The 16110-nt window shown below is 45.3% G+C and overlaps 1 protein-coding gene across 1 annotated transcript in view; it reads right to left on the reverse strand.

Moving 5' to 3' along the window:
- Positions 1 to 10475, reverse strand: part of ahnak (AHNAK nucleoprotein) — a 35473-nt gene extending 24998 nt beyond the window's left edge. Inside the window, exons 1-4 of the mRNA XM_028960803.1 lie at positions 10283 to 10475; positions 3814 to 3860; positions 1197 to 1354; positions 923 to 1122 (exon numbers count right to left, since the gene is read on the reverse strand). Of these exons, the coding sequence (XP_028816636.1) occupies positions 923 to 1122; positions 1197 to 1353 (357 nt within the window). The 5' untranslated portion in view covers position 1354; positions 3814 to 3860; positions 10283 to 10475. The remainder of the gene's footprint in view (positions 1 to 922; positions 1123 to 1196; positions 1355 to 3813; positions 3861 to 10282) is intronic.
- Between the last annotated feature and the right edge of the window lie 5635 nt (positions 10476 to 16110).

The following is a 16110-nucleotide window of genomic DNA, read 5'->3' on the forward strand; positions in this document are numbered from 1 at the left end:
TAAAGGGTACGTCGTTCAAGTCTCTATCTCTCCCACATGATCTGTATTGATTGATTGATCAATTTAGATGTTTTACTGCTATAGCTTTTTAACACTCAAAACAATGCACTAAACTACTGCTCTCAGACTGCAGAACCCTTCGTAACATTTAAGACAAACCTATGGAGGTAATTTGTTCACCAGATCCACATAAAATCAGATGGCATGTAAGGCACTTATACTTAACTATACAGCACTGTTGCTATCACAGTGATTGCAAAATAATTTAGACCTATATTCATCTGGAGCAATGACATTTTGGAATAACATTCAAATGTAGTTTTAATAGATTTGCAAGTACATGGGCTGTTGTTAACAGGTGTGTTCTATACACACACATTATTATTTCGTAAATTATAATCCCTATTAAGCATATTCACAATTCACATAGCAGCAGGTAATAAAAGGCAATCTGTATGGATTACTTCTTCCAACATTTCCTAAATACAGAGCTAATCCTAGTTACCATGGTAACAGGGTCTGCAAGTTATAAAGTGTCTGTCATTTGGCATCTGACTGTAATTATCAAATGTCCAAATAGGGGAATCATTATTTTTCATTTTGCCTAAAAAATTCTGTATCATCACTGTCTGTTTGGTGATGCAAAGAGAGGGGGTGGGGCGATGCCTTGCAGTTTCCATAGATTTCTTACTGAGAAGTCAAAAAACATTCTTCTACTTTGAATAAAAAAATGACAGAGTGAAGTATGAATAACTGAGGACAAATTGCTCCTTCAAATCCCACTATAGTGTTTAGAAATTGAATTTAGTTTATACTAACTCCAAACATGGGAAACACTTATATATTTATCAACTAATTATGAAATCATGTGGCGAGTGTTGTACATTTATACAAATTATACAACTTTTTAAAGCTTTCTTACCAGGATCATTTCAGGACTGGAACCTCCAAATCTGCTTCTTCCTTCCCAAGACAAAGTGCCCATGGGGGAGCGACATGGTGATTTGTCTCCCTTCTGTAATTTAAGTCCAACTTTGTGTCGATTTAGCGTCTGTAGTAACTCAGCTGTTTCTTCTGAGCTCATGTTGTCAAAGTAAATGGTTGCACCCACAACTTGATCACCTTGACAAGAAGAGAAGCCATTGAATACATGCAAAACTTTTTTAACTTAATTTTTCCTGTAAAAAAAATATTACCTTGATAAACTTTTCCAGTGTGTGCAGCCGGGGACTCGTCTTTCACCTCTTTGACGAAGATCTCACCCCCACCACTTTGCTCAAATTTCAAACCATGTTTGTCTGCACCCATCCACTGTGGGAAGAGCACTTCCCTGGTTTCCTCTTCTTCAGCCATCCTGTAAGGAAATCAACAGTGAGAAACTCAGTTCTGCACATTAGTAAATGTTTCATCTCATTTCTGTTTTTAATGTGGCCTGCACACCTCATTGAAAAATTATGCTATAATAAATTATGAAAGTGATTGTTTTCGTGATTTTGAATCACTGCATTTAACCCATTGGGAAGGGCACCTTTATGGTTCAGGATTTGAGTCCGCAACCCTTCCGTTACGAGTCCACTTCCTTACCCACTGCACCACCAGTACATGATATAAAGTTTTTTTTTTCATGACGTACTTATACATGCTCAGGTTGCAGACTGTGAAGGCTGAATTGGCCAACTAACAGCACAGACAGATTCACCACAAAAACAGGGTTAGTATCCTGGGTCGGCCTGCTATAGCCAAACCTTTACCACCAATGTCAAACACGGAACAGTCTTTTCCACACATGGGAGTCTCTTGTGCCACCCATGTGATTCACCCGGGGCTGATTGCCATCTAGTGGTGCTTACAGATATGAAGATAAGGAGTGGCTATGAGGAAGATGAGAGAGATTAGATTGTGTTGAATTTATGGCCAGACTTGTAGGTGATGATGAACTTGATTTGATTGAATGATTCTTTATAGAAGGCTTTTCCAGGGATTGGATACTGAAACTACAATCAGGATCAACGTTCACATGGGTGGCTCAGTGACAATCTGGGTTGCAATGCAGGGACATTGCCTAAGCCCATTTGTTCTAGACCAGGATGTGATTGCCAGGGCCTACAGACCCATTCTGGAGGACCATGTGCCATTGGAAGACTAATGGTTGTCGTGCTGTACATCATGATGGTAAAGTTGAAGATCTTCAACCCTCTGCACACTCCCCAGAGCTGAATAAAATTGAACCCCTTTAGCATGCTTTAGAGAACAAGCCACTGTATAGGACTTGCCTGACTTTTATACAGTTTAGCTTATCCTACAACATTGATCCTGATTGTAGTTTCAGTATCCAATCCCTGAAAAAGCCTTCTATAAAGAATTTTAATGTGTTTTATGAAGTTCCTCATCACCTACAAGTCTGGCCATAATTTCAACCCAATCTAATCTCTCTCATCTTCCTCATAGCCACTCCTTATCTTCATATCATAACACCACTAGATGGCAATCTGCCCTTAAGGAGAAAAAGACAAGCCGAAATGAAAGTGCCTTCTCCCTCTGTGAAAAGGTAGATAGTGGGTCACACCTTCACCAAAAGAACAAATACATTCACAAGCTGGAAAATGTTTAAAGTTTGTTTTTTTATGATTATATAATTTTTTTTGACATTTGATTACATTTTGCACTTTAAATATATTAGTGTTTGTGCAACTTTCAACCATAAAACTACCAAATGCATAAAAATGTATTTCTTTTGTAAGAATGTATTTCGCTCCAAAATGTGATATATGGTATATATGATGTGTCTGATACAGGTCCAAGTGTTTTTTAGGCATGGCCTGATCTGGTCAATAATTAGAAAAGTTCATATGTAAGAACAAAATGTTCTACCCAGCACACCCAGTAACTAGACAGAACAAGATTTGCAGTATTACTCTGTCCATAATGAATCAGCAGCTTACAATAATGAATGATCCATTTTACTGTCTGATCCATACTAATCCATAAAATATTCTTCTTTTTTTTCCAAAAAACACAAAGATTTATCATCAATGAAAACCATTCATGCCGAGTACCAGATAGGAACCTGAGTGAATGAGATGGTCCCTGCTGTCATTGCACTACATTCTAATGTACACAATAAGGTTAGAAAATTGGCCCGTCTCCTTTTCTATTCCCACAGATTTTTACCATTTACAGCCAGTCAGAGTAACAAAAGCCCTAACTTCTGAACTCTAGCTCTGTGCCCATGCAAGCCCAGACTAGGCACTCCAACTCATGGAGGCATCTTTATTATTGCTGGCCGGGGCGGCTGTTTACAAAAGCGATGGCTGAGGAGGAATGGTTACATTTACGTGTTCTGGACAACTCCCAGACGAAAGAAGAGGAACTAAACATTGCTCTTCTCCCATTTTCATTTCTCTGCAGGCTTTTTTCTCTCCATGCCCGCTTTCAAAATCATACATCCATTCACACGCTCATATCACGCAGCTGGACAACCGTGCTGGATAAAAGGCAAGATGTAGGTCCTTCACCTACACCTACATTACATTAAGTTCATTAGGGTTTTAAAACAGCTTCAGAAACATTAATAAATTATGTAGTATGTACTGTGCTAGAAACACCCAAAGGACCCTCCCACCCTCCCAAATGATAGCTCTGGGTGGGTAAAATCAGACATATATTGCTGCGACTGTATCTGAGCCATCGCCACACCCTCTTTTTCGAAAATGACATGTTCAGTCAGGTATATTTAAAAGTGGCGGTCTGACACTGAACATTTCCGTTTGCACACACACACAACAAAGAGACGGTTAAAAAAAAAAAACATACCTTTGGATTGCCCAAGGCTTAGGCTATCTTCTGTTGTCTGTTATTCACTGAAAAAGAAGAAAGAAGAACGATAAAATTTAAGTCGTTTTTTTTTTAATAAAGACTAATACTAATAGCTTAACAAAGTTTCAATTTCTTTCTTTGAAGTTTGATCGTAATTAATTGCGAATGGTGAGTCATGCTAAATGCCGTTTGTCTTGTGTTCCATAACACAGCCACGCCCTTTCAGACCTCTGCCTTTTCTTATTTGCCCTAAGCGAACATCACAGCTTACAACAATGGCATGATTCTTCTGAGCATGCATAATATAAAGCAGCATATGCACAAAACAGTTCATGTTCGCACAAAACAGCTCATATTAGCAGGCCATTGAATGCTACTGAATATGATCCAACACATGCAAGGTAAGGCATTTGATAATTAATGGGAGTTCACGAAGCGATTATGGTCAACCTCCCACTAGGCAAATAAATTGATCAGCTGCTTTGAACCACTGGTATATTTATTTCCCATTAAGTGACAGGCTTAAAACGTTTATCATTATTAATGTGATATTTAAGTGTGTACGTGGTTATTGAACCTTCTCTACAGTAAAATAATCAGTAAAGCATGATAGTATAGAGTGTCAATGAACAAAGTAAACACGTATGTAAATAGCCACGTATGAGGGTGGGAGGGGGGACGTTTAAAACAAGTTAAAGCATGCTAGATATGTGCCAGCCATTCCACGGCTGCAATCCGATCACTGGCAGACCACGAGAGGTATCTGACACGGCGCGAAACTGAGGTGACCCCGTCATGTCCTCTCCTCCACAGCAGTGACAAATGCACTCAAAACTACTAAACCGATCGAGAAAGACAACCAAGCTGCTCCAAAGTAAAAAAGATTCACACTGCGTAATGATAATTCCTTCAGATATTTTAAATCCAAAACAAATTTACCCGCCAGGCCTTTTCAACCAGCCTCTGTCTGCAAAAACTGTGGTTATTACTCAGCAACCAGTTGACATTTCATAAAGGGAACTGCAATTGTTATTTATTTAAAGTTGCTGTCCTAATGAGACATTTATTCACCAAATGAACCCCAATAGCTTCAGTCATATCCATGTTGCTCCAAGGATATGACTAACTTTCAAGATCGAACTACCTTTGTGAACTAAATCCATTATCTTTGTGATGCTTTTTATGAATTGAATGTTCTTTTTTTTTTTAACCCGACACATAACTTAAGCCATTCCTGTCCCATCTGAAGAAGTGCAAGAGCCCTCAAAGGTTGAGACACATTCCAGCAGACAAAGGGAAGTCTGTTTTATGGCTGTCAGTCAGGGGTGAAGACATCCATGAGATGAGATGAGGCATTCCTGCCTCTACACGCAGTAAAGCAATGCAGAACACAAGACTTTTACCGCAAAGGAGCTAGAGAAAGTGAGGATAATTATAAGCCAGGGCGAGGTCCTTTAATCATCGTAATTGACAAGAATTTCTTAACCCAAAACCTTATTAAACACATTTGATAAAAAATAAATAAATAAATCAAGCTTCTGGTTGATCTTTATGGTTAGGGTGAGGGTTACTTGGTTGTTCTCTTAGTCACAGGGTGGCATGCAGTGTGAACCCACCCCTTCTCACACAGCCTTTCAACACGTTCTTATTCTCCGTCACAAAGTGATCCCTGCTCTGAAGAGTAACATTAGTGAGGGGGGAAAAAATTGCTGTAATTGCTGAGACATGTATCTGCCGGTGGGAACCTGCCCACGAGAAATGTCTGCCGGCGGCTGCAAACTCCTCCATGGGCCCCTTCACCCAAGCAGTACGAAAAATAACTTTGATCCGATCGGCTATTTTGGTGGGGTTTTTTTTGTTTTTTTTTTCGCCATCGTAAAACGTGCGACTGGTTCAGAACCCCTCGGCAGTCATTTGACCGCATTTATATTGAGGGAGGTATGTACTCGTCCTCACCGCAGCCCACCCCACTGGATGCAGGAGATAATGCCACACCAGGGATCTAACAATAGCGACTGCAATTGTCGAGTTGAAATCAGACGAGTGCCGACCATGCACACGCAGAAAAGATGCCCCCAACCTCAACTTCACACCCACTTTTTCATGTAGAAATACGGCCGGACTGTGTGCGGTCGCCCTCGTGTTTGCAGAGAGTGACGGAACCGGCAACAGCTGTGTACACGCAAAGACGCATCACCCGTTCCTCACCGCGGTACTCCATGGTAAAATCGGAAACTGTACATCGCTCAGGCAGGCAACAGAATTTTGGAAATATGCACATAGTCATAGCGACAGGTCAAAACTTTGGTACTGCATGCTAAATATACTACTATATGCGTCACTAGACAGAAAATGAGACTCACAAAAAAAAAACCCACTCAAAATGTCCCCAAAGACGACGACAGAGTCTTTCACACGAGCGTAAATGATGAGAACTTCTAAAAAAAGGCTCGGAGAGCAGTAACTGCGGCCCACAGAGACCGTGAGGCCGCACCACATCATCGCAAATCACCAAGTACGAGCCGGGGACACGCCCTATTGTCAAACAGGAGAGGCAGGGCAGGCGCGCGATCTCCCCAACCGCCCCGCCCTGGCCTCCAGTCAAATACATTCCTTGATAGAGCCGGAGGGCCAGCTGGACGCCCGCCCGGCCTCTCCCCCCGGTGACTAACGCCGCAGAAATGTCCCCCACCGCACACTGTAGCGTGCACAGCCGAGGGTAGCAGCTTTTCTCGGCAACTTTACGGCTTCGTGACGGCGCAAATTGGCAAAAACAGGAAGAACAAATAAAAAAAAAGTTAAAAGTGGCGGAGCCCCCCGTGCTCGAGCTCAGGGTGCGACATTTCCAGAATACTTCACATTTGTGCAACGGCGTGTAAAATTATCCCAAAGTATGTGGAACACAGACATGTGTTACCCAACGAATTGGGTCAAAGGTCTGGCAAAAAAACCCTACGACGAATCCGGAAGATTCGGCGCACGCGGCCGCCAAGATTTAGACATCGGTTAGAATTAGCCTGGCTTCGCCACGGCCCCGCCCCTCGGCTGTCACAGCCAGCGCTCAGACAAAGGCCACAGGCAGCGGGGCGCGAGGCGGGGAAGCCGTGGTGGTCTTCTTAATTTGAGAGCACGTTGGCGAAAACGACACCATCCAGCGACGCCCTGCAATAGCTTTTATTCCGTAATCTCCCGGTGTTTACTCGTCTGCCGTATAGAGCTGGTGACTCCGTTCAACCCCTTGCACAGAGGCAAAAAAATATCTGATACAAAAATAATTATGGGATCTGGTATTTTCTGTAATATTAGAGAAATGTCACTATTAGTAGTAGTAGTATTGGCTAATTAAGTTGATTAACACTGCAGACGTACACCAGACCGGAACTGGAAGGGAATAGTTGAGCACCGGCGGGGCGGGGCGGGGAGAACGTTTAGGCCCGGTGGACATGCATGCAAACAGGAGGAGGGATCAGAGAGAAAGCCCTTCCAACGGGGTTGGGTGCATGGGAACCGGAGAGAAGGAGAGGAACAAGCTCCGCCCTCCATCCACCCCAGGCACCTCAGGCATTAAGTATCATGGCAAAATGTTCGCAGTGTTCCTAATGAATCATCATTTGCTTTGTTTGTTTGTTTTTTTGTTCTGAACTTCATTTTTGGTAGCAATTTACGGGAATAATGTGGTTTTTTTCCCCCTCAGGGCACTGATATTAAACATCTCTTCTTAGTTCCAGTGTGGTTTAAGAAGATATTCTTTCAAGCTGCAGCGCGTTTTTACGATGCGGAACACCTTCGATTCATCTCCAGTTCATCACCACCCTCAAACCAAAGGATGTTTTTGCGTGATGGAAGAAGGAACGGCAGCTGAGGGCGGTCCAAAAGCACTCTGGGCAGAGAGCAATTGTTCAAATTACTTACGTGACTGATGACATCCTGATAAATGAAGGCAATTATCAGCCCCTAGGCCACTTTAACGCACCCTGAATTGCCCGTTACCTGGCTAATTATACACATTAGCAGATGACCGTCACCTGATTATCACGTTCAGCCCCAGGCCACGTGACGTTAAACGTGCCATCCCAATATTTCCTTTAAAACCGCGTTTGCTCCGCCATTTCGTCCCCTGAATGTGGCCTTTTGTGCGGAATTCTTACGAAGGAAAATGTTCGGCGACTTCAGAGTGATCGCGGCGCAACCACAAGACAATTTAATAACCTCGTTAATTCTTCCTGTTTTATCAATATGGCATGTCACCCACATTCTGATTTCCAGTCATACAACAGGCCGTCATAAGACTCAGGGTCACATGTCCCCCATCGTGATCACGCTGTGGAAACTTCCCACTCAAACCTTCCAAACCTGCACACAAATGGCGAGACTGAAGGCGTCCGGAAAGCGAGCAACTGTGCGCTCGCTACAAAAGCGCTAGATAGTGGCAGCGCAATAACTGGCATGGGGGCTGGAAAACTGGGAAGGATGGGATGTGACTCATTTGGGATGTCGGTGGGGCTGCTTCAACCAGGCCTCCAGGGCGTACTGTGGACAAGCTGAAACAACCCCAGATAAGAGGGCAGCAGGAGCGGGTTGTGAAACACAGAACGCATTTCCCCCCCCCCCACACGATGTACTGGAAACGTTGCCCAGACGTTGCCCAAACGCTGCTCTGCCAGGGCAGACCGATGGCAGATCCGTACAAGTTGGCCGCACCGCATCGCACAACTACCAATCTGGAGGATCAGCCCTGATCTCTGCCCTGCCCCGTCCAGTCATCTCCGAATAATTATGCAGACAAAAAGTAGCGTTGCAATTATTCCAGACATTGGATCATCAAGGGACCAATCACGGGCAGGACTGTCCCAAACAGTCAGGGGGCCGGGAGAGCTAAAACGAAACTCGGACGTGGCAGGCGCTTGCTAGAAAGCTCTCCCTCCTGCTCTCTCTTCCCCTGTGTAGTTTTCTCTCTCTCTCTCTCTCTCTCTCTCTCTCTCTCTCTCTCTCTTTTTTTTAATGTAAGGAAATGACAGAGGAAGCGTGCGGGAGCGCAAGCCCTTTCCGCTTCACACTTGCGCACCAAAGCCCCACTCCACTCCTATCAAGCCCCTTCAGAAGGAGACCCGACTTCCGCCCGAGGCCCACTGGAGGGGTCCGTCTGAGGAAAGGAGCTTGTACAGTATTACGTTCCTGAATCGCTCCATAATCAGGGCAAAAAAAGGGAGTTACTTTCTTTTAATGCATCGTAATAAAGATGGAAAAGTCGTCACATTACAAGATGTCCGGAATAATCTATCTGATGCCTGCTGCATTTGTTCTTTTCAACACACCCCAAAAAAAAAAAAAAAAGAACTTGCCTCGCCAACTAGCTGACGCACACGCCCATCTGGCTCTAAAGTAACATGTGACCTCTCACATCTCGCCGATTAAAATTTCGGTGTTGTTCATTGCAGACACAAGTGCGCAACTTCACAAACGACCCTTTATTGGGGACTCTGTCGGTTCTTGCATTGCCGGGCCTGTGGGAAGCACAATGGTTCTGCAGAAACGCACAAAAAACGTTTTTTTTTTTTTAATTGCGACCGACCTGTGAGTCAGTATTACTTTATTTTTAATATCATTATCGTTCAGATGTATTTTGGCCCGGTCACGAGCTGAAGGGGACTGCCAGTACACAGCCCAGACAGAACTTCACAGTCCTGCAAAATAGGGTGTGGCAGGAGAGGGGGGGGGGGCGCCCTTCCCTCGAATCTTCACACCCAGAACTGTTCCTCTGCCCCGGTACCAGAGGGTACAGTCAGATCAGGGCGTAGTCATATATATTTTGGAGGTGCGTTCTGCATTCTGGAGCTGGGGACAAGCGGATCGGCCCAGATACCATGATAAAAAAAAAAAATAATAATAATAATAAAAAAACACAGATTCTTACCGAGACCCCCCCCCCACCACACACAAAGTCTCGCTTCACCCCGACTCCGCGCACCGAACCTGGTTTCAATTAGTAAGTCTTTCCAAACCACCACATTCCATTACCCTCCTCTCCACCCACCGCCACCCTTCCCCCTCTCTCTCCCCCTCTCTCCCTCTCCTGCTCCACCCTGGCCGCGGTCCCAGGTTAAGAAAATCAAGGCAAATTTCTGCCTGTTGCCGAACTCCACCCACTTACCAAAAAAAAAAAAAAAAAAAAAAAAGGGGGGGGGGGGGGACTCGGGCGTTCCGCACAAGTGCTGACGTCGTGCAAAAAGTTTCGGGGCTCGGCCGCGCGTGGCGACCCGGACCCGCAGGACCCGGACCCGCAGGAGCGCGTTTCGTGCGCGTTTATAACCTCGTTATAAAGAAATAAGTCCGGAGGTGCGCGTCGCGGGAAAAAAAAAAGAAGTTTGGAAGAACACACCCACCTCCCCACGCGTACCCAGGTCCCGCCACCCGAGACCCCCCCCGACACCCACGACCCCGACTAGAAGAGCTCTCTCTCTCTCACCTGCAAGCAGCAGCCAGTCTCACCACCGCGGCCCGACCATGCTGCTCCCCACGCAGCCCCTCGAGTTTCTTCCCACGGGACTCTCTCTCTCTCTCTCTCTCGGTAGCGCCGGGCCGCTTCGCCACGTCGCGTGGCTGCCTGCTGTAGTTTATGAAGTTATTAGTATTAATATTTGCTGCGCGCTGCGTGTTGGTACTCCGGGCTGTGGAGAATGGCTGGGCGCGGGGCAGGGCAGGGATCTTCAGGGAGGAGGGAGGTAACGGTGAGGCAGGGAGTGGTCGCGGGGACGGCCCACCCAGAGCCGCGGCGGCGCGCATCCGCCCCGTGCGCGCTCCCGCCGCCAGCGGGCGTTTAAAACGCTTTAAAGGGCTCGGTCGGCGTCAAATTCGTCTTTCTTCAAATGTAAGCGTCCATGAACAAGACGGCATGACGTCAGATGAAACTCTAGATCTGAAATCGGAAAAGCATGTAAGCTCTGTAATGTGGCCATGAACCAGAAGACCCAGGTTCAAATCCCACTTACTACCATTGTGTCCCTGAGCAAGACACTTAACCCTTTAGTGTCTCCTGGGGGGGACTGTCCCTGTAACTACTGATTGTAAGTCGCTCTGGATAAGGGCGTCTGGTAAATAATGTAAATGTAATGTAGGAGTACAATTGAAGAGATACAGACAGACAGCAGGCTGTTTTATTTTATTGCACAGTACATCAGTTAGACCCCCGAACATCAGGCCATGGAACATTTGGATATATATAAAAAAAGAAATTGTCATATTTATTTATTTATTTATTTATTTATTTGTTTGTTTATTTATTTTGGGGGGTGGGGGTGGAAGAAGCCCACAAGCTGAAACCCCGGCTGAAATGAGTGGAATGCGAATGTCTCTAGAGATCTTATAGTTATTCTGTGTTATGGTGAGTTGTATTATGGGTAAACGTTAAAAACGGGCATCTTAACAATTGTGATGCGACAAAGGTCACGATACGTTGCCATCTTAGCTGTCCCCATCTTCTGGCCCACACAGCTACACGTTTTTGGCCATATACCTTATTCATAACAACGTGAGATTAGTGTGACACACACAGCTTTCCTCCTCATCTTCCACGGGTTTGATTACTTTTGTTGAAGAAGACAAGGTCTTCGCAGTTCTTCTCCTCTAGGTTGCTGGACCTCATTGTGGCTTTTAGAAAACCCCAGGCAGCACTTGTGTGGGTCAAGATTTTGGTCACTTAGATATTAACCTTTGTCGTTACTGACTATTGATTACATTTTCTGGATTTTCTGGGTCGATATATCTGCAACACAAAAAATGTCTTTCAGCATCGGAATAGGTTCTGCTCCGGAAGACCAGACACTGCGAGGAATAGCTATTACATGATTATCTTTGAAATTGTGCACTTTTACCTCATTTATTAGGTCAGTTTATTCTTCAGCAGAGTTTTAGGTTTCTAACTTCCTTAAATCCCTTAACTTCATTCTAAGTTTAAGGCACTTTGTTTAAAGATCCTTCTGCCTGAAGGGTAAATGTTGAAGGTGCAATATATGCAAAAATACTTTCTGCAACCCCTGTCAGTTCTTGAATTTGTGTAATTCGTGGATATTGATCCATACATGTTCACAGGACCACTGCAGTACGAATTTGACCCGGGGGGATCACTGCATTCGTGAGTTACGTAATTAGCGGGTTATTTACTCTTCAGCATGTGGTAAAAGAGTCATCTCACTTTTTAAGGCATCCATCAGAGTTAAGCCCTTTGCATCCATCCCATGGCCCTCTCCCACTGCAACATTCATCCAAAGAGAGCATGACCCAGAAGGCGCGGTGTGGAAAAGTAGGTCCTCCGCCGCGCCTTTTTTTCCTGATTCGTCTGCTTTGAAGTCAAAATTCGTCCCCTGGCTCTCTCCCCAACCCCAGGTTACACTTTTAAGAATTTTCCTCAGCAAGGGAAGGCTGTCACGTGCTCCGCAGCCTTTTCTTCGTTTCTCGGAGTCCGGGCTGAAGCGCTACTGCTTGGAGGCACTTTTCTTTTCTTTTCTTTTTTTATGCAACAATGTCCTCAGATTACATGCAAGGAAATCTGCTACAGCGGTTCTCATTCTAGAAGAAACTTCAACATCGAATCTCCAGCAGAAAAGTTGCTGCTTCTTTGGACACAGACGAGGAGATAATTGTTTAGGTGGACTGTTTTTGTAATGGGCTGAGGTGTAGGTGTGTGTGTTTGTGTGTTTGTTTGTGTGTGTGTGTGTGTGCACGTCTGTGTGAGTAGGTGTGCGGGCGTGTCCGTCTAATCTATCCCCGGAGCTTGCACAAATTCATGTCGCACCCATGTTCAACTATTTCAATAGCAAACAGAATATCCATTCAAGGGCCGAAGGGGAGCTGCTGCAGAGCGGGAGAGGAAAAAAAAGAAGAGTTTTCTTTCTGGGTTTACTTCAGAGCAAACAAAAGCATGGAACACTGAGCAAAAGAAGCAAAAAAAAAAAGTAATAAAAGTTTCCATTCTTCTGAAATCCAAGCCAGCGACAGTAAACAACACAGGAACAAGCAGGAAAGTGCTTTTTGCAAACTGTTGGATAAAAACATTTTTGTAAAGTAGAAGAAGTGACAAAAGAGAAAAGGAAAAGGAGTAAAAGTTGCTTTTGTTGTCTCGCACTGTGGAATGCGCACGGAGCTTTTTAGACGCGTGCGGTGAACTGGCTGTAAAAGAAACCCACATTTGTGCATATTTGCCTGATTAATCATCGCCGCGCCGCGTTCCCGGCCGCCTGCAGGCCCGACGGGTGCCGCGGACGTAAGGTGAAGTTGCGAAATGTGTCGCAATTCAATGGTAGGATATGTGGGAACAGGAGTGTTTCCTAATGAACACAACATAGGTGTGTCCTCCTGTGCGAAAAAAAAGCCCGCACGAACAGTGCGGCCGGGGTGGCGTGTCACAGTGAGTCATGGCTCATGACTACAATGCCTGCAGAGCGACTCATGCACAGGATCTGGTTGGAGGGGGCGGAGGAGAAGAAGGGGGGGAGACGTGGGAGAGGCAAGAAGCTTAAGCCAGTTGGGCGTGTCACTCGCGAGCAAGCAACGGGGACGCTGGGGGACAGGGCTGCTTTATTCGTGCTTTGATTCGTGGTTTTTTAACAGAGGCCACTAGTAGCCTAGTGGGTAACACACTCGCCTATGAACCAGAAGACCCGGGTTCGAATCCCGCTTACTACCATTGTGTCCCTGAGCAAGACACTTAACCCTGAGTGTCTCCAGGGGGGGACTGTCCCCGTAACTACTGATTGTAAGTCGCTCTGGATAAGGGCGTCTGGTAAATGCTGTAAATGTAAATGCCACGCAGCACGGAGGAAGTTAAGGAAATAGACTGGAGGAGGACAGGGGTTTCCGAAGGTGGCCCGGAGCGGCCCAGGTTTCATCCCGGATAGGGCAGTTTGTTAGCCTGGCGAGATCGCCGGACGGATCACAGGGCGTTGTGTGCTCTGGCCTACCGCCGGCACCGCGCCAGCAGTGCCAACCAAGAAAACAGCATTAGCGCAGCTCTTGTTGTACAGTCAGATGTGTGCTTAGCGAGATTATAGGAGGGTCAAGCTGTCGGGGCAACAAACTTCAAGCGTCTGGATGTGTCATACATGCTGCTTGTTCCAACCTGATGATAGTTGGATAGTTAGATAGAATGCAAAATATTGCAAAATGAATAAGAATGAGTTATTGACGGTTTTCAGCTCCACTAAGATTCTAGACAGATTGTTGATGATAAAGTTCTACATGTATGCATATATTCCATCATCAACAGACATTTCCAGCGACCAGCGTCACATACAACATGAACAGTGTTTGGACTGGAGGTTTGATCGTGTTAGAAATAAGTTAATTGACTGCTAGTCATTTCATTTAAGTGAAAGTGAAGTGATTGTCATCGTGAAACACTGCAGCACAGCGCACGGTGACGCAACGAAATGTGTCCTCTGCTTTTAACCATCACCGTTAGTGAGCAGTGGGCAGCCATGACAGGCGCCCGGGGGAGCGTTGCACGGGGACGGTGCTCAGTGGCACCTCAGTGGCAGCAGCCTTCTGATTACGGGGCCGCTTCCTTAACCGCTAGGGCCGTGACAGTTAACACAACACTCGTCCTGTGCTCCCAGCTTACTTATGAACTTATTTCACACAGCGTGTGTTCACTTTATTTATTTATTTTTTTGCATGGTGCGAGCTCATTAAACAAATGCAAGAGTGTCACAAGATCTGTTTAGTTGCTATGGTTGCCACTCATGAGTTTATTGTTTTGGGGGATGCCCACTCCCATGATTCAGCGTGGCTACACTCCCCTGGCCCTGGAGAAAAAGGGGAATCGGAGACAGATTGCTTTGCGGTTTGCCCTGCAGATTGTGAGTCACGAACACGAGGGAGGGACGGTCGCTGAAAAAGGACTATTCTGGGATGGCCGCTTAGCAACATAATCAGCGAGGGGGGCCGGTTATTGCGAGCGTGTTGCTATAGCAATGCCCTGTGTGCATGTAAATACGGAATGCCAGAACTTTGAGTGTAGTAACAAGTAGCGGCTTTTGTTTATGGACTGTAGTACTAGTGTAAACACTCAGTTAAAGTTGAAAAAGAGCTGTGGCGAGGACGTTATAAAAATACTCTTGAACCTCTGCTTATAGCTTAACGCAATTTTCCTCTCTTGTCCAGCTCTCACATTTGCAATTTTCTCTCGCCGGCCTTGAACAATCGAGAGATTCTCTAAAGGTAATTGAGTTAAATAAGGTCTCGGCCCGAGGCAGAATAAAGGACACAGTCATGCCCCAAGTCCGTATCTGTCTAATAAAGGACGTAGTGAGAGGGAGGGGAACTCAGCGCGAAGTAAAGGCAGATCTACATCAGTGAACAGATGTTCCTCGGCTATTTTATGTTTCTTGCTCTGACAGCGATGTTCCTGTGAGCAACACATTCCGGTCATAGCTTTGAAGAAGCTTTGGACCCGGGGCTCGTGCCCACCAGAGGTCTAATCGTAAACAGCAATCCGCACGCATCATTAGAACCATTCAGCAGTGAATCTGTTGGGTGGAGGCTGGATTTCATAATCAAGTCATATGAATGCCTGGAAGAGTCACAGCTTAGTGTGTAGTATTGAGTATCCAGGACACTCTCTGGTGATTGTCTGAGTAGATCACTGGAAATCACTGAGATCAATTTTCTGTGTTAAAGGACTCTGACCTTTTTGTATTTGAGGAATTTGACACGTTACTTGCTCACATTGACTGTCTTACTGATAGGGCTGATGTGCTGGCATTTACATTTACATTTGTCTCACTTATCAGATGCCCTTATCCCGAACTACTTACAAGCAGTAGTTACAGGGACAGTCCCCCTGGAGACACTCAGGGTTAAGTGTCTGGCTCAGGGACATAATGGTAGTAAGTGGGGTTTGAACCTAGGTCTTCAGATTCCTAGGCAAGTGAGTTACCCACTAGGCTACTTCACTTCATAGTTCTTTTTTTAAGAACTGCTATTTAAAATAAAACATTGTTTGAAGTCTTTAATCTTGGCAGCAATTTATTTTGACCAGTGGCTCAACTGGTTACTCTCTGTGCTGCAACTGGTTAGCGTAACTCGGCTGTTAAATGAAATGTTGGTGCTTTGCGTCCACCAGATGACAGCTTTGTATAGAAACTAAGGTAAGTTTGATAGCTGTCCCCACATACTGCTCCTGCTCATGGCTGTCCACTGATCATGATGGGTGGAGTACAGAGGACATTTTTTGTGCTGTGTATCACAATGACAATTAATCCCTAAATGCCTTAAAGTAAAAAGAATCTTGCTATTTGT

This window comes from Denticeps clupeoides, chromosome 18, assembly GCF_900700375.1.
Source record: "Denticeps clupeoides chromosome 18, fDenClu1.1, whole genome shotgun sequence".
Classification (NCBI taxonomy): domain Eukaryota; kingdom Metazoa; phylum Chordata; class Actinopteri; order Clupeiformes; family Denticipitidae; genus Denticeps; species Denticeps clupeoides.